The sequence below is a fragment of the Mobula hypostoma genome, chromosome X1 (assembly GCF_963921235.1).
Source record: "Mobula hypostoma chromosome X1, sMobHyp1.1, whole genome shotgun sequence".
NCBI classification, from domain to species: domain Eukaryota; kingdom Metazoa; phylum Chordata; class Chondrichthyes; order Myliobatiformes; family Myliobatidae; genus Mobula; species Mobula hypostoma.
Genome location: NC_086128.1, coordinates 16,321,796 through 16,340,347, shown reverse-complemented (window position 1 = coordinate 16,340,347; position 18,552 = coordinate 16,321,796). Strand labels below are relative to the sequence as shown.

General features: G+C 43.6%; 1 protein-coding gene across 1 annotated transcript in view; it reads right to left on the bottom strand.

Annotated features, from left to right (window-relative positions):
* Window positions 1-17,986, bottom strand: part of asic1b (acid-sensing (proton-gated) ion channel 1b) — a 921,001-nt gene extending 903,015 nt beyond the window's left edge. The window contains exon 1 of the mRNA XM_063037278.1: window positions 17,423-17,986. Within this exon, the coding sequence (XP_062893348.1) occupies window positions 17,423-17,980 (558 nt within the window). The 5' untranslated portion in view covers window positions 17,981-17,986. The remainder of the gene's footprint in view (window positions 1-17,422) is intronic.
* Between the last annotated feature and the right edge of the window lie 566 nt (window positions 17,987-18,552).

Here is an 18,552-nt window from a genome sequence, read left to right as displayed (position 1 = left end):
ACTCCTGCAGAGGGGCTCAACGAACCGGTCCCCCCAATTACAATAAGCCATTGTTTTGAAGCTCCTTGGTGTCCTATAGTTCTGCTTGTGGGTAAAGTTTACGAGCAATCCCAGCATTTTCCAGGGTACACCCTAAATACATTACACATTTAATGTACTTTAAATATGTTAATGCAACAGTTAGATGGAAGATTGGAAGCACTAACTAATACAAAGGCAAGGACGTGAAGGAATGGGAGAGAAATTCTACCTGGATCACATGTGGTATTCAGCTCCGCGTGTTCAGTTTCAGTGGAGCTTTATGTAAGAATGTGAATTTAAACAGAAACCCATTTTGTTTTCCCCAAAAATACTCTCTATTCATAAAATATACAGTTAAGTACATAATATAGAACACTGCCGTCAGTGGCTGTACCAGGCATACTATTACGTGCAATATTTACACGAGGTCAATTTGGCCCCAATTTTTCATTCCAAACATTCCATAGGTAGCAAGTTTGGAAGATTATGATGTGGGTTCCGACCCCTCGTACAGAATGGTGTGAGGACCCTCCACTGTGACCCTCTGTGGTGACTCACCAGGCTTCCATGCACCCCGAAACACATCGTCCTGGATGTTGAGATACACCAGCCTGCGGCATTTGGCCGTGGATGGCCCCATCCACTGGAAGCTTTGGGCCGGAGAACTTCTTTACCAGATTCATAACCTTCCAGCAGCGGTTGGTATTTGTCTCAGTGTCTCTGGAAACAGCTGGACGGAGTCCTGTGTCACACAATGTACAGCACCACAGTATCTCTTTCCTGACCTTCCAGAAGGAGATGGGTGAGGGTCTCATCCCCAGTGCAGTCACCTCATGGGCTGCACTCAGTGGTTCTGAGGCTCTAGCTGTCAGTGAACGATATGACAGAAAGGGTCCTTCTCCCCACCTGTCAAACAAGGTCTTGGTGCTTGTTTGTAAGTTCTGGTGATGAGGTTTTCCTACAAGTGACTGTGATGGTCTGCTTAGGGGGGCACTACCTAACTGGATCCACCATCGCCTCCTCCCACAGGGCCTGCAGAACATCTTGTGCTGGCTTCTGTACCAACGCACTTAGAGTCAAAGGTGCTTCCCTTAGAAGTTTTTCTATCAGGGGCAATGAAACGTTCTGCAGCAACGAGGCCAGGCCCTACCTTTGCAACACCAATACAGGCAGAACCTCAGCAGGTGGTGACCCTTGATGTTTGCATCCTCCAGCTCGGTGCACAGCCTGAGGTGGCCATCAGGATGAGGACTACAAGGGGCACATGTCCCCTATTTCTATGGAAAACTGTGCATCACAGTGTTTTATTCTCACCCCATTTGTCAATGAGAAATTACTCCCACACTCAAAATATACATTGTATGTGCATTCCCCATCCATTACTGGAGACAAAATATCAGCAGTTTCTTGAGTATAGACTATTAGACCATATGACATAGGAGCAGAATTAGGCCATTCAGCCCATCGACTCTGCTCCACCGTTCCATCATGGCTGATCCCAGATCACACTCAACCCCATACACCTGCCTTCTTGCCATATCCTTTGATGCCCTGACAGATCAGGAAACTATTAAGTTCCGCCTTAAATATACGCACGGACTTGACCTCCACCACAGTCTGTAGCAAAGCATTCCACAGATTCACTACTCCCTGGCTAAAAAAATTCCTTCTTACCTCTGTTCTAAAGGGTCACCCCTCAATTCTGAGGCTGTGCCCTCTAGTTCTGGTTACACCCACTACAGGAAACATCCTCTCCACATCCACCCTATCTAGTCCTTTCAACATTTGGTAGGTTTCAATGAGATCCCCCAATATTCTTCCTAAATTCCAATGAGTACAGGCCCAAAGCTGCCTGGGCCTGTACTCAGCGTAATGGTACAGAATGGCCCTGTACTCACAAATGCAGAACAATTGTGTTTATCCATCTTAACGATAGTCAAACTCATATTTCAGTGACAGAATCCCACATAGTTTTTTTCTCTTGGTCTAACATTCCCATCTTTATTAAGCAGCATGTGCAATGACCTGCCATGAGCTGTCACAGGACATTTGCTAAATCAACATATATTATGCATTGAGATGAGTTAACCAACTAACACTTGAGGATTTTTGTTCCGTAACATAAACCAATCTATGCTTATGCAAATTCTGGCATCATTGAACCTTTCGACTGTATTCCTATTTTGCATTCTACTGATAGATAGCCAATGCTCTTAATTTATATTCAGATTATGCTTCCATTTGCAGAGAATAAAGAGAGTGTGTCATAAAGTCATTTAAATTATGCAGTTGCTTTGCCCTGAATGTGAATTGAGGCCTCTAAAGTAAAACAGAACAAGTCATCTCTAAATCCTCACTTTGTTATAAGGTCTGCAGTGATATTTTGCTTTCAATTGTTCTCAGTACTGCTACCAGCTCGAAAAATAGGGGTGGAGATTAGTGGACAAATACTTAATGCATATGTTGTAAATAGCCAAATCTTAGTCCATTAAGCGATAGTTAAAACGGTTTAAAATAAATACAATCATGACAATTTTAAAATGGAATAAGGAATTTAACACTGAGCTAATTAGGTGTAGGCAGAAATGCCTGCAGCAAATCTGACCGATATTCAGAGCTATCACCTTCGCAAGGGCAACAAGGGATGGCCAAGCATGCCCGCAACATCCAGAGCAACACACACAAAATGCTGGAGGAACTCAGCAAGTCAGGCAGCACCTGTGGAAAGGAATAAGCAGTCGACGTTTCGGGCCGAGACACTTCTTCAGGACGGAGAAGGAAGGGGGAGGACGCCAGAATAAAAAGGTGGGTGAGGGGAAGGAGGCTAGCTGGAAGGTGACAGGTGAGGTCAGGTGGGTGGGAAAGGTCAAGGGCTGGAGAAGAAAGAATCTGATAGGAGAGGAGAGTGGAACATAGGAGAAGGGGAAGGAAGAGGGGATCCAGGAAGAAGTAATAGGCAGGTGAGAAGAAGTAAAAGGTCAGCGTGGGGAATAGAGGAAGGAGGGCTGGAGAATTTGCTTACCGGAAGGAGAAGTCAATATTCATGCCACCAGATTGGAGGCTACACAGACGGAATATAAGATGTTGCTCTTCCATCCTGAGGGTGGCCTCATCGTGGCAGTTGAGGAGGCCACGGACTGACATGTCGGAATGGGAATGCAAAGTAGCGGATGGTGCAGAGGTGCTCGACGGAGCAGTCCCCCAATTTACGACAGGTCTCACCAATGTAGAGGAGGCCGCATTGGGAGCACCAGATGTAATAGACGACCCCAGCAGATTCGCATTAGTTAGTTTTGTAGCCCCCCCCCGGCCACCCTCAGGGTCGCTCGGCTCGCTGTCGTCTAGGGAAACAGCCTCGGCCCCGCCAAACTGGGTAATTCGTTTGTGTGGATGCTGTGTGAGGTACGCCACCCCGCCCAAATATCAGACAATACACCAGATGCAATTAAATGATATACAGTTTATAGATATTACTGGAACTATATATTTAAAAGAGAATAAAATATAAAAGGAAAATAAAAGGCGCCACACTTATCAAAGTTCAATCTCTTCGTGCACAAAAACCGTTGGAGCTCAAGGACCTTCTTCTTCACCCTGCGACCCCCTCGGACCACCTCGACCGGCCGCCTGGGACCAACAACGGTGGTCGACCATACGCTCCACACAAGTCCGTCTCCGTCTCCTCGCCAAACGTCCCGCTCGGGGTCCGACCCCGTTAGCGGACTCACAGCACCTCGTCCATCCTCTGTCTCGCTCTCCCGCCTTCTGCCCCAAAACCCCGCGCATACAGTATCTTCAAATACACCAAAACCATAACAACTATCCCAATTGGTTAATAGCACTCTCTTATCAGACTCTAAAGCAAAAACAAGCTGTTAGCGCAAACTTTCTCAGTGTTTAACACAACAGAGCCGCATTCCCCAGATTAACATAACAAAGACGCCATTTTAATTAGCCTCCGCAGTAACATAAAAATCGAAACCCCCTTACAGTTTAAACATCCATATTTGTTAGTTTAAAAAATGTTGTGTCATTTCTGTTAGGAGAAGTGATACTGGGAGATAAAAGATATGCAAACACACAAAAGTGGGGACAAAGGGTTACAAAACATGTTCAGAAAGGCATTTCAAACTACTTACCAAGGCTAAATGGACCATTGAATGGAAACATGCATTAGTAATGGCAAAAGACATCAAGTTTACAGGCAACTGCCTCAGCAGAAACAATTCTATAAAAAACTGGATATGCTTAAAATGTAAGTTCAATTTCAAGTGCAAGTTCATTGCCATCTGACTGTGCATACATACAACCAAACGAAACAATGTTCCTCTGGACCACAGTGTATCCACACAGCACATAAACCAAAATATTACACTATAAATAAGTTAATAAAATATAATTCAAAATGCATGTAGTTACGCGCAGACAAGTAAACAGTAAACAGCTCGCTATCCTAGTGACGAGATGGCAGGGTATTCATTAGTCTCACAGCCTGAAGGAAGAACCTGTTACCCAGTCTGGCAGCCCCAGTCCTGATGTTTCTGTACCTCCTTCCTGACAGTAGTAGGCCAAAGAGATTGTGGGATGGGTGGTCGGGATCCTCAACAAAGCTTTGGGCCCTTCATTTAAAATGCTCCTGGGTAAATGTCACAAATAGGGGTGAGGGAGACTCTGGTGTTCCTCTCGAACTGTCCGCTGCAGGTTCTCGTGGTCTGATGTTCTGCAGCTTCCACACCACACAATGATGTAGCCAGACAGGACCCTCTCACTGGTGTTCTCGTAGAACGTTGTTAGGACGGGGGCTGGGAGCCTTGCATGCTTCAAACTCCTCAGAAAGCGGAGATGCTGCTGTGCCTTCTTGACTGATGAAGAGGTGTTGTGGCTCCAGATTAGATTGTCGGTTTGTGCACACCAAGGAACTTTGAACTCTTCACTCTCTCGACGGCAGAGCCATTGGTGTGCAATGGAGAGTGATCAATCTGTGCCTTCCTGAAGTCCACAAACCTCTCTTTTGTCTTGTCCACGTTGAGACTCAGGTTGTTGTTCTCACACCATTTGACAAGCCTCTCGACCTCCTCTCCGTATGCCGACTCATCATTGTTCCTGATGAGGGCAACCTCTGTTGCAAACTTGATGGTGCAGTTTGAGCTGGATCTGGCAGGGCAGTCGTGAGTCAGCAGTGTGAACAGCCGCAGACTGAGCTCACACCCCTGGGGGCACCAGTGCTCAGCATGACAGAGCTTGAGATGGCGCTACCAAATCGGACTGACCGGGCCCTTTCCGTCAAGAAGTCCAAGATCTAGTTACAGAAAGAGGTGTTGCGTCCCAACGAGGACCATTTATCCACCAGCCTCTGAGGGATGATCATGTTAAATGGTGAGATGAAGTTGGTGGGACAGGGCGGAGTGGAGAGCCGAGGCTATGGCATCATCAGTAGACCGGTTTGAGCAGTAGGCGAACAGCATTTTACTGTTCTTATGTCAGTTTTCCAGCATCCCAAATATTTTGCTTCATATTACTATCTCAAAGGGAAAGAATTTGCAGGGCTATGGGGAAAGAGTGGGGCCGTGGGGCTGATGGGGTTGCTTTACAAAGAGCTAGTCAGGATGTGATGGACCAAGTTCCCTCCTTCCATGACGTGATGGCATGACTTTGCTATTTGGCAGCAAAACCCCTCTTTGACTGTAAGGAGAATAGGCGTGTTTCAGAATCCAGGGCACCATTCCCATGGGTCAATAGCGCAGGAGAAAAGAGAAGAATTTGGCCTTTACTATTTATCACAGCCATTGGTAGGACCACCCCTATGGCACACTTCAGCTGCTAGTATCCTTGCAACAGATAGCACAGTGTTGCATCCAGAGTCTGCAAGGACAGTACTTCACAGCATCCTGCAGATATGTGACGTCTTGTTGCATCTGCAGCCAATCATGTTGCAATGACTTTTGATGAGCTTTGAATGCTTTCTTGTATTGTCAATTAAAGCTTGAAATGCAACCTCCAAAGAAAAAGGGTAGAAAACATACCCAACGTAGCCCTAATCCATATGGCTGCCTTTGTGTGTGAGGGTGTTGAGTCAGAATACAAAAACACCAAGAGTCACTATATGCTGAGGTTTTACCTGACCTGGTTTGTGAAGGGTGGCCGTAGCCTCTTTGCAATGTCCAAAATTCATCATGAGTGAGCTTTGCAATCACAGTGGCCTGAATAACAACAGGTGCTGTTCACAAAGAGTTTTCACTAATGCTGAATACTCAAGAATAACATTATCTCAGCTTGTATTCATAATCAGCCTGCTGCCACCACTTTACACACTGACAGCTTATTCTCCTCACATTGAAGGCACAGCCTGCATCTACAAATATTTTGCTGCCATCAAAGTTACCTTCCAATGGCCATAGGCATCCAACTAGCACTCCTCCTATGGATGATGTGGGCATGAAGGAGGTTCCTAGCAGACACTACAGGCATTGGCAGGGACCACATCACAGGATGCATGGACTAGCACTAAACACAATAACTTCTCAGGCTTCACACTTGCATCCACTTCCCAGAGGAGCGATGCCTGTGTAGACTGCACTTTGCCAGCTCCGCGACATTCAAAATTTGGCATGTCTTCGCCGACTCTTACCAATGCCTCAGAGGAAGCGTTCTGTCTCGGTGCATAACAGCCTGGTACGGCAGCTGCTCTGCCCGTGACCACGAGAAACTGCAGAGAGCAGTGGACACAGCTCAGCACGCCACAAGAACCAGCCTCCAGGGACTTCACCTATATCTCTTGCTGGCTCAATAGAGCAGCCAGCATAATCAAAGACCCCCGCCCACCCCAGACATTCTCTCTTCTCCTCTCTCCAATACAAGATACAAAAGCCTGAAAGCATGGACCACCAGGCTACTTCCCCGCTTTTATCAGACTCCTGAATGGGCCCCTTGTACAATAAGATGGACTCTTGGTCTCACTATCTACCTTGTCATCTGGCACTTTGTCATTTACTCTTTTGACGGTTTTTGCATTTTATTCTGCATTGTTATTCTTTTACCTTGTTCTACCTCGACGCACTGTGTAATGACCTGATCTGTACGAACAGTTCGCAAGACAAACTTTTCACTGTATCTTGAGACATGTGGCAATAATAAATCAATAGCAATAGCAAAAGTTCCACTGGCTGTCCTCCCTTGCATCCCATAAAGCCTCAAGTACGAGCTCACACACACGTGGCCATGCAGCGGAAGTCATGGTCACCCTTGCCCCTGACCTGCTATTAACTCTCGGGTCATTCCAACTCACATCTGCTGATATATACACCAGCTCTCAGTTTGCTGATCAGTACTGCACTCAGGAGTCATTGACAATCTTTCATGGAGGAGACCAGACTTTATGGTTCTCTCTCAACCCAGAGGAGCAGGCAGACCAACCATGGGCAGTTGCTATCAATACAGGCTCACCCATAGCGCAGGCATTCATAGAGTCCCTCATGTCCCTTGCTGCCTCTTGTCAGCAACCTCTGGCTGTAGCTCAATGGATCTCTTTTTGGTCATCGTCAATTCCATACCAGAAGGGATGTTCCATACTTCTATTAAATATTGTCTGGTTCTGTACAAAGTTTTTTTTTTCTCTGTGTAAGAGGATTGAGAATTGAGAAGTGTTGCAAAGGAACAGCAACAAATATTCCTGGGAAATGTTGGTTTTATTATTTTTGGTTTTGGTTTTATTACTGCTAACTATTTTTGTCAACAAATGCTTGGGAAAGTGAGGTGGGTCAGAATGTTGAGAGAACTGCCCCTTGAAGTTGAAGCATGATGTCGGAAACCCTAGTCTCTATGGCACCTTTGAATTCGGGACACTGCTCCTGTAGGTTATTTGATCCACCAGCCTCTCCATGTCCCTGTCAGTAAAGCTGTGAAAATGTTCCCTGCCCTCGAGAGTCACTGAGGCAGCCATGATGAAGTAAACACTCTCCAGTAGGAAGTGTGTGTCGGTGGTGCCGTGTGCACGCGACTCTAACGGGTTGGTTAATGGGATCACAGCTGCTAAAAGATGAATTTCCGGTATCCCAATCTACCTTATCGTGGTTCTTGTATCTTATTGTCTGCCTGCACTGAGCTTTCTCTGTAACAGAAACACTTTATTCTACGTTCAGTTTTGCTTTTACTACCTCCATGTCCTTATGTATAGAATGACCTGTTGGAAGTAGCAGGCAAACAAAAGCTTCTTACTGTATCTCAGTACACGTGACAATAATAAACCGATTACAAGGTTTAAATGCCAGCAGTTGCCGCTGGCAAGTTTGACAGGTAATGCACGGTATTCCTAAAACAACGTGGTACTACGAGGAAACCTGACAGCCCTGTGTTTACAAATTTTGCAATCCTTTCAGAGCTATTTGTAGCAATGTTAGGAAACCAGACAACAACATTTTCACTCTGGAAAGCTGTGTAGCAAACTTCCTGTCATTGAGTGACAGGACATCTCAAATGGTCCATTCTGTTAATATGAAAGGAGACAGCTCCTGAGAATTTCCCACTAAGATTTAGCAGCAGAGGTTGGAAGAGAAAGTATCTGTATTCATGACATCACCTGGCAACCATGGATGGTCATTATACACAGGCATCAAGATCACTCAAGCACAGCTGTTGGAAAACAACATGCAGAAAGAAATGACATTTCCCTTTGGCCCAATTTGTAAAGGCCACCCAACACCAAAATTCCATTCGATGCTTAATGAACACCTCGAAACAAGGGCTAATTGGCAAGCAATTTTCAAACGCATCCCCCGAGTTAAACCAGTGCTGATCATAAGGCTGCAGGTAGAGTGAAAATGGAATAGTTCCTTCAAGAAACATAGCTGCCCACCAACTAACAGGCACTCCAGCTAAAATGAAGGGCTGAACATGACTTATATATATCTCCTCAACTCTGCACACACAGCAGACCTCTCCATGATCTATAATAATCACTTGCCAGCTACTCGAAAAAATATTATAACAGTTAAAACAAGACTCTCAAGTACCTTCAGTCTCAAGTATCGTACCTCCTCCTGAAGACTCAAGAAGCACCTTTTAAACTTTGAAGTCACATATATCTTAAGTATCCAATTGGCTGACATAAAATAAGTAATCATCCATTTTAGAACATTCAGTGTGATTTTTCTTCCCCTGTCCCTTAATGGAATTTCAAATAGCCTAGTTTCCACAGTCAGCAATTACAGTCTCTAAATCATTTCCAAATGCTTTAAAAAGAGGTTTAAGTAACATTTCAAATCAACAAAGAAAAGCAATTGGAGAGATAGCTCAACAGTTCCATGACTGAAGGACACGAGAAAATGTTTCAAGGCAGAATGGACAAAAAAACTAACAGTCTAAACAATTGCTTCAAGATGCTTTAAAACTTCTTTCATTTCTAAAAGCTGTAAGGGTTCTCTTGGAGCCATAAGACAATGTAACAAATCATTATAACATGAACAAAAAGACAAAAATATAAAGGTCTGTGTAGAAATATAACACACAATCAAAAGTATTACAAACTACCAGCAATAAATCTGGAGTTCCCCACAAATTTCTCCATTCTATAGAGACATAGTGCTTGACTAAGATGCACAATTAGATCAGGACACATAAATGTGATCTAGTTCCGACTTTGTAATCTTTAAATCCGCATAAATTTCATTTGCTGTTGTTTACCTATAATAAGTTACGATTCCCAGCTAGCTGACTAAGACGCAATGGGCTGGTTAGACTCCATCTAAGGTATATGAAACATAAAATAGAATCAGAATCAGGTTTAATATCACTGACATATGCAATGAAATTTGTTGTTTTGCAGCAGCAGTACAATGCAATGTGTACAAAACTATAAATTACAATAAGAAATATATTAAAAATCAAATTAAATAAGTATTGCAAAAACATAAGGTAGTGTTCATGGGTTCGTACATTGTCTGTTCAGAAATCTGATAGCGGAGGGGAAGAAGCTGTTCCTGAAACATTGAGTGTGTGCCTTTAGGCTCCTGTACCTGCTTTCTGATGGTAATAATAAGAGATCATGATGAACGCTGCCTTCTTGAGGTGTTGCCTTTTGAGGATGTCCATGACACTGGGGAGGCTAGTGCCCATGATGGAGCTGGCCGAGTTTACAACCCTCTGCAGCTTTTTCTGATTCTGTGCAGTGGCCCCTCCACACCAGACGGTGATGTAACCTGTTAGAATGCTCTCCACAGTACATCTGTAGAAATTTGCGAGTGTTGATGGGTTCAATGTCCATTCAGAAATCAGAATGCAAAGTAACAAATTAAATCTGATTTGGAAGCATCCTTAATCTCATACAAAATAATTTGAATGAAGGTGTCTGGTACCTGGTTTAATGTAGGTCAATTAACACATGCCCATTGTCTATTTGGCTGATGCACACGGGAATATCACAAGATCATGCCAGTTTGCAAATCATTTCTCTGATGAGCCAGTTTAGGCCAGTGACCTGGACCCTGTAGACAGTACTGTTTGCTCACGTAGCATGTAAGTACAATTATGTAGAAAGCATGGCATCACCTCGACTTCCTTAGGAATTTGCGAAGATTTGGCACGATATCTAAAACTTGGGTAAACTTCTATAGATGCGTAGTGAAGAGTACGTTGACTGGCTGCATCATGGCTGGGTATGGAAACATCAATGCCCTTGAATGGAAAGTCCTATAAAAATAGTGGATATGCCAGTCTATCACGGGTAAAGCCCTTCCCGCCATTGAGCACATCTATACAGAGCATTGTCACATGAAAGCAGCATCCATTATCAGGGACCCCAACCACCCAGGTCTTGCTATCTTCTATTTGCTGCCATCAGGAGCCTCAGGACTCACACCACCAGGGTCAGGAACAGTTATTACCCTTCAACCATTAGGCTCTTGAATGAAAGGGGATAACTTCACTCAACTTCACTTGGCCCATCACTGAACGCTTCTTACAACCTATGGACTCACTTTCAGGGATTCTTCATCTCATGTTCTTGATATTTATTGCTTGCTTGCTTATTTGTTTATTTATTTTCTTTCTTTCTTTCTTTTTTTCTGTATTTCCACAGTTTGTTGTCTTTTGCCCACAGGTTGTCCACCCTGTTGGTGTGGTCTTTCATTGATTCCATTATGGTTATTAGATTTATTGAGTACGCCCACAAGAAAATTGGATCTCATGGTTGTATATGATGATATATACCATATGTACTTTGGTAATAAATTTACTTTGAACTTTGATAATAAATCCAATTCTGATTCTGGCAAGTGACATTATAGGCTGTGCATTCAAAGCAAAAGGGCAAATTTAATGTTTATTTTCTAGGCCACACTATCCTTGCATTTTAATCCCAAAACAATGACAACACTGTACTGTTTTAAAAAGTTCTGAATAATTGTTTTACCAAACATAGTGCTGATTCACGTTGACCAGTTATGCTTCAGCTTCTAACTGGGATCAAGCTAAGATAATTATGGTGCAACATTGGACCTCTGCATCTCTGTGCAAATAAGTCGGGAAAGGGCTCCAGTCCTGTACCAGGCAGGCAGACAGCTCACTCTGCCAGCAATTGTGTTTTTTTTTGATGACTCAGAAAAATATGCCAGGATCACTCTGCATGTTTCTATATCAATGATGCTGTCTAAATGCTGTCATCCACCTTCCATAATATTAGATTCCATAGTATCAAAAATTCTCAGACTTAATAGACAGAATTGCCAAATTGACCTATAAAACTCTTATGAAACAAATTCTATTGTAGCGCAATATAACTGTTGTTGGTTGACATCGCTATTTTGATTCTACCAGGTGGGTCCCACCACAACTAAATCATAAGCAAAAAAAAAACAACTGTCCTTCCATAACGTTACATTGCTTGAATATCGATAACTATGCAGACATTGTAAAGGCTTGTGAAAGTTATTTGTTGCCTCCTTTAAATTAATGGAGTCTGTTTGTTTGATAAATTAACAATATTATGTTTTTTTAAGACTACCCTGGCTGTGATTCATGTGCAGTAACAAGAAGTCTCTTGTGATGTATGAGCCAATTACAATGTTAAGCAAGCATTACAACTGTATTCCAATCTTTACAGTTTTCTTAAAATGGTAAATTATTTCCAATGTGTTTTTCAGGAAATTACTGCAAAACTACATCTTCTAAGATATTTTACTTCTGAATTTCCAAATGACCCACGCTAGTTTTCCATTGTCCATCTATGTTATTAAATCAACTGAAGCTGCTTTGTGATATCACCCGTGCTTGCAAAATTCTTTTATCCTCTATATAAATAGAGTTTCTATCCTACCAACGTTAAACTGAAGATGCCTCTGTAGAAATAAAGAATAGGATAATTTTACTTGAACTTGCAGAATACAATGCCATCACCCATTCCTCCCCTCCCAGAGGCACGTATTGCTCAAAATACAAATTAAAACTAGAAACAGCCTCTTGTTTTCTCCACATAATTATATTTGGGTTAGTTACTGAATTTTGGGCCAGGAAAATGGCAAAGTGTGTGCTTAAGCACAAGGGAATTACCTATACCACAAGAGCACCTCCTGGTGGTGGTATCTAGGAGCTGAACTGAATTGACTGCAGCCCAGGCCAGGCATTGCAGCTTAAGTGAGCCCCTGCAGAGGTCTCATCGAGGAGGAGGGGCAAAAGGCATGAGAAAATCTAAAATAAATGTGACATTTCAAAGGCAACTTGCTTCCTGCTACCTTTTAGCACTTATCCCTGCATGAGGTTAAAAAAAACGACGGCAACTGAAAATAAGCTGTTGCTTAAATAGGTTGCTTTCTACCAGAAGCGTTGTTTGTCTCTGTTGAAATAACAGAAAGCAGACGGAAAGCTCATTCCCCTGAGCATGGTGATACACATATAAGCGCCCATCTCTGCCACCTAATCATTGCAAAATTAAATGATTTCCAGACTAGTATAGATTTTTAAAGTAATCCCTCCTAACAAGATGGGAAAGATGTAAAATCGAGGATGTTGCACAACTCATCTCCAACCTGCCTTCAATCTCAAAATGACATCTCTGTCAATAACCTATTACCAGTTACCATAACTCCTAGCTAATTTAAATGATTTGCGTGATGATTTGCACACAGTCTTTGACATCAAGTCTGGACCACTTGTGCAATTGAGTTAACACCAGGAGAAACTATGTTCAGCACCTTTACAGGGACATCCCAACAAGTGTTCTTGCTGACACTCTGAAGTCCAATGGAGAATCATTTAAATACCACACCACACATACACAGCAAGGGCTAACTGTGGTATTGTAGAGTATTCCTCTGGTCCAGTTGTGTGTTATTCAGTAGAGCCTTGGTTTCTGTTAGTTAACTTTCCTCATGTGTTTACAGTTTTGTTCATATTGATTACAATCTCAACCTGGTCCTCCTTTGATAATCAATCACTGTCCACAGATAGCGCAATCCTTCAGTAATTATAAAGGTGTATGGCTTCAGTCACATTTTACTCCAAATATGTTCACTAAAATAATGAGCTTCTGAAAGCATAACCCCAGCAGACAGATTTACTTCTGAAAGTGATGCAACTTTTACCCAGCAAGATACGGAGACACTTTTTAATTTCCAGTGATTCGCTTCCACCCCAGTTCCAACACCAACACCTCCATCTCTGCTCTGTTCCGTCAGTTCCGTCCACTCTTTGTTCTTTGGAGTCACTATCCATCTGCAGGATTGACAGTAGTAGATCATCTGACCATGGTGGGAGGGGGAGGGGGCAGCACATCTGCTCCAACTGATACCCCTACTTCCATTTCCAGCACAGCTCGACCAATAATGATGATTAAGAGTGGAAAACCTTGCCAATTTACCACCTCCTGAACCAAGGAGAATCTTAGCCAACTGAGCAGAAGTACAGAATCAAAACTGGGATCTTCCGTTGCTTGCTAGGTTACCACAACCAGTGTTTAGTAAGTAGATTTTCAAAAGGCTGGACGAGAGGACAAACACATGGGCACAACAATGGCAGCGGGGAAACTCCCAGAGACTGTTCTACCTGCAAATAGATCATAGTTGATCTGTGTGCAAACATTACATGCCTGCCGTTTCCCAATATTCTGTGTACCTTTGGCCTCAAAAAATCTCAGACTTGGTCAATAAATTGACCGAGTAATGACTTCCATTTGTGGAAAAGTTCCAAGCTACCAGAAACACAACCCTTGTTTATGAGATCTCTCCTTGTAAGTAGCCCTTGAGAGTCCAGCTGCCATTCTGTTGAATCTCCGTCAAGGTCTGCAAGGCCAACAGTTCCTCCTGAAGGTGTGAAGCTCAGATCTGCTCAACACCCTGATCAGCTATAACCAAATCCACTAGAGCACACAATATATGAAATTCCTACTTCCCCACACCACAGATCGTAACAGGCCAATTATGGATTCTGAGTCTGGTTGGGGAAAAAAGACAAACCAAGGTACCTGACAGAAAGAGAAATGTACATCCTTACAAGATCCGGAAACTTCAAAGTTCCAAGAGCCTTCCCGCTCTCCTCACTCCACACATTTTCAATGAAAATCCATAATGCCAATGCTGTGACAGCAGTGCTCCTCAGTAGGAGGTGAAGGGATGTGCCACTGACCTTAAACAGGAGGCCAGAACAAAATGACTGCAATTGAGCGGCTAGGGGAGCAAGGAGAGGCGTCTAAAAAATCTGCCCCACCCCATCCTCATCATCACCTATACCCTTCTCTGCCTACCCCGACAACACTATTTAAATGATGAATTCATTTAGCTTCCACCCAAGCCCAATAAAACCTGCCCACGACAATGGATCCCTCTGTGAAAACCAACAACAGATCCTAAGAATGATAGGAGAGGGTGCCCTCTCAATCAGATGACAGACGTTGGTGGAGGACATGCTTCTCCAGGTTTATCAAGGCGTTCCCCCCCCCCCTCCCCGTGCTCTTCCCATTGGTCAGCAGTCACAAAATTCACTGGAAAGAAAACAAACTTGGTGTTCCAGAATTAGTCGATCGGTCAACCAAAAACAGCCCTCTCATTTTCCGTAACGCCATCTCCAATACTTGAACAAGCAGAAAGAATTTTTTTTCCCAGTGCTGTTGGCTTGCACTCATTTAAAAATGAGTGGAAAGCAACCCCAACTTCATAGCCTATTTACATCAAGTGTCTCCTCGGAGGAAGGGAGAAAACATCACATTCAAACATCCCTTGGACTTGCCATTCTTGGAAAGCATATGAAGAAAAATTGGTCATGTTGATATGATGTAAATCCTACAAGCTAACAGACTGATGTACTGTGAACGGTGATGACATATATATTTGCAAATTTTATGAATAATATATTTTGTTTAAAAGTATATGGTCCATACAGTATACTGTTTACATTGTAAATACACACTGGTATTTATGTATTTATACACATTTTATTCCATATCCATACTTTAACCTCTAACTTATTTTTATATAATACTTTAACCATTATAATTGTTGAATGTTGTGGTTTTTTTTGTTGCATGTCATGCCAACACACCAAAGCAATTTCCTAATCCATGTAAATAAATATATATGGTGAATAAAGTTGATCCTTGATATTGGGCGGAGGAATCCTCATATATGAAAGGTTAGCGGGCAAACCCATCCATGCACATTTCTGCTTCTGCCTTGAGATTTCACTGTTCCCCCGGCTTGCTGCAGCAAAGTCCAGCTTTAGTTTAGGAGTGGAAGGTTAAGGGTACTTCCCTCAATCTCTCTCAGTCGTACACCGAACAGCAAATTGCAATTGCCTCTGGATGGGCAGCAAATGCACGGCCATTTGATAGTGCAAGGGGAACAATTCCTAAGTGTAAGGGTAAATGAATAGATTTCAGTTTCTGAGCTTAAAATGATTTAAGCCAGCTGATAATAGGAGATAGTTCAGACACAGAAATGCCAGATGCATGGAGACGGAACGGACTGCAGACACTGGGATCTAGAGCAGCACACAATCTGCTTGAGGAACTCTGTGGGCCCAGCAGCATCGGTGGAGGGACAGTGAGGGGAGGAGGTAAAGAAATTGTCAGTGTTTACGGTCAAAGAGGAGGGGGGAGTGGTGAGACAGTGGCCAGAAGGTGATTGATGGACTGAGGAGGGGTGAAGGTTGACGATGAAGGGCAGCTGTATGCAATATTTGGATGGGCAGAAAGTATACCTCAAACTTTGATGTCTACCTAAAACAGATCTCATTTAATTAACATATGCAGATGAAGTTAGGTGACTCTGCTTTGAAGCATATGATTTACTCCTGACAAGTAACCTTCTAAGCCCCTCATCATTTCTTCATAAAGCCAAAATCTGATGTATTGCACATGTCAGAAAGCTTGTAAACATAAGGCTCCTGTCAATCCCCTATTGAGGTAGTTTCCAGCTTTAGTGGAAAAAAACTGTTTTATTACTGTGATCCACAGCAGTATCAACGTGTTACTCAAATGACAGTCGCCACTGTTCACACACACACACACACACACACACACACACACACAAATTTAGTTTAAAACTAAGTAAGGGGCACCAAAGACATGTGTTTACAGAGATTGCTTGATCTAAGATTGCAAAGCACAACTCAGCTGCAATGTAAGACTCACCCTTCCTCCCTCCCATGTCACTTATGCATCATTGTAGGAATTCACAACAGACAGCTCATTGTAACCTCCAAAATTCAGACTCACAAGCCTTGAGTTGTAAAGATGGGAATTTTCACAAATACTGTATAATGTTTGAACACTGCAGCTTGCACAAGCATTTTTAGAGCTTTGCTGATAGAGCTTTACAGTACAGCACTTCAGTATTTTGAAAGGTTTCATGACTATGTGTAGAACTGCAGCCTACTGCTACCAATAAAATTTCACTATTTTAATTTGTTCCTCGGGGGATTTCAGGCGAACCTGGCCTTTTCCTGGGATGCTGGTGGGGAGGGAAACTGAAATCTGCCTTGGAACTCCTTCTCCCATCAATACAGGGATTTTTCCATCACTTCTTGCCCGCCAAAGGCTGCCCTGATATATTTTCCAGCATGTTCTGCTTCTATGTCCGTTATTTTATCGCTTTTTTCTCCTTCATTTTCATCCCCCACCTCCTTCCAAACTTCACCCCCCACCTCAAGATGCGTAGGAACCCGCTAGATTCTGCTCACTGTCACAAAGAGGAAAGCAGAAAGCAACAAATACGCTGCTTCTCACAAACAATCAATCGCCAGCACCTAGTTGGTCAAAATCAGCGGTCAGCGTGTGCACCAGACAACTTCAGGGAGGTGGACCTCGGGGTACCCCCAACACGCTACCCAAGAGCTGAGACACAACTAACAACTCTCTTCCGATCACAACACACAAATAACTGAAATGTAAGGGAAACTTTAATTTCCCGGCGGTACTCACTACTTGGAAGTGCTGGTGGGTGCACTCTTTCCCTCTGTATTTGCAGTCCAGGAGCATGTCTTTCATCTCATGGCCGGCTCGGTCGTAGAACTCCCTCATGTTAAAAGGCTTGGGCTTGAAGTTCCCGAAGTTGGCCTTCTCGATCAGGACATCCAGGACGTGTTTCTCCGCCACGTAGGGGTCGGGAATCTCGAACTTGTTGTTCAGCAGCGCCAGGAGTTCCCCTGCGTGGTACAGATCGTTCTTGGTGATTTTGCTAAAGCGAAACTCGTTGAGATTGCAGATCGTGATGGCGGGGAAGGTCAAGTTATAGGCGCTGATCTCGTCCAGTTTGGTAACATGCGGGTACTCGAAGTAATACTTGATTCTCTGGACGAAGACGTGGATGAGGAAGGATAGAGAGCCGAGGAAAGCCAGGGTCCAGATAATGCGCCTGAAGGAAAGGCGCTCGTAGGTGAAGATGTGACTGATTCCGTGCAGAGTGGAGCTGGTTGCGAAAGCCTGGAAGCTGGAGGGCTGCGTCCTCTCCGCATCTTCGGGCTCTCCTTTCAAATCCATCGAGCAGAGCCTCCGGGAATAAAAAAAAAGGGAGTCAGGAAAGGAATAAGCACGAAGCGGGTCCAAGGGAGGAGAGAGGAAAGAGCGGGCAGCTCCTCGCAGTCTCACTGCTCTGCGTGTATGATGTGTGTGTATGTGGAGGTATACAGTATATATATATATATACAGGAATCGCTCGCAGGTCCCCTATTTGAGTATCTGCCGCTTCAGATGAATGACAGGCTGCTCGTACTCATCAGCGAGGGCTTTGCAAAGCTCGCTCCCACGTTAGGTTCCACCGATGATCATAAAATTATCATAAACAGCCCGCTTGACTGTAGAAGCCGGAACAGAGAGCAGCTCTTTGGCCGACGACTCACTGTACTCTGTGTCGGGGGAGGGGGTGGGGGTGGAGGGAGCGGAGAGACTCACCGGAGTGGCTATCTGTACCGAAATTGCAGACTGATCATTTCCCACTTGCAGCAAGTGATTTTTAAACCCATCTTTTTAATTTTCGTCTTACCTGCCTGGTCACGCAAGATACTAATTATAACTGCACTCCCTCGTTTTTATTTCCAGATGATTTTTATTGA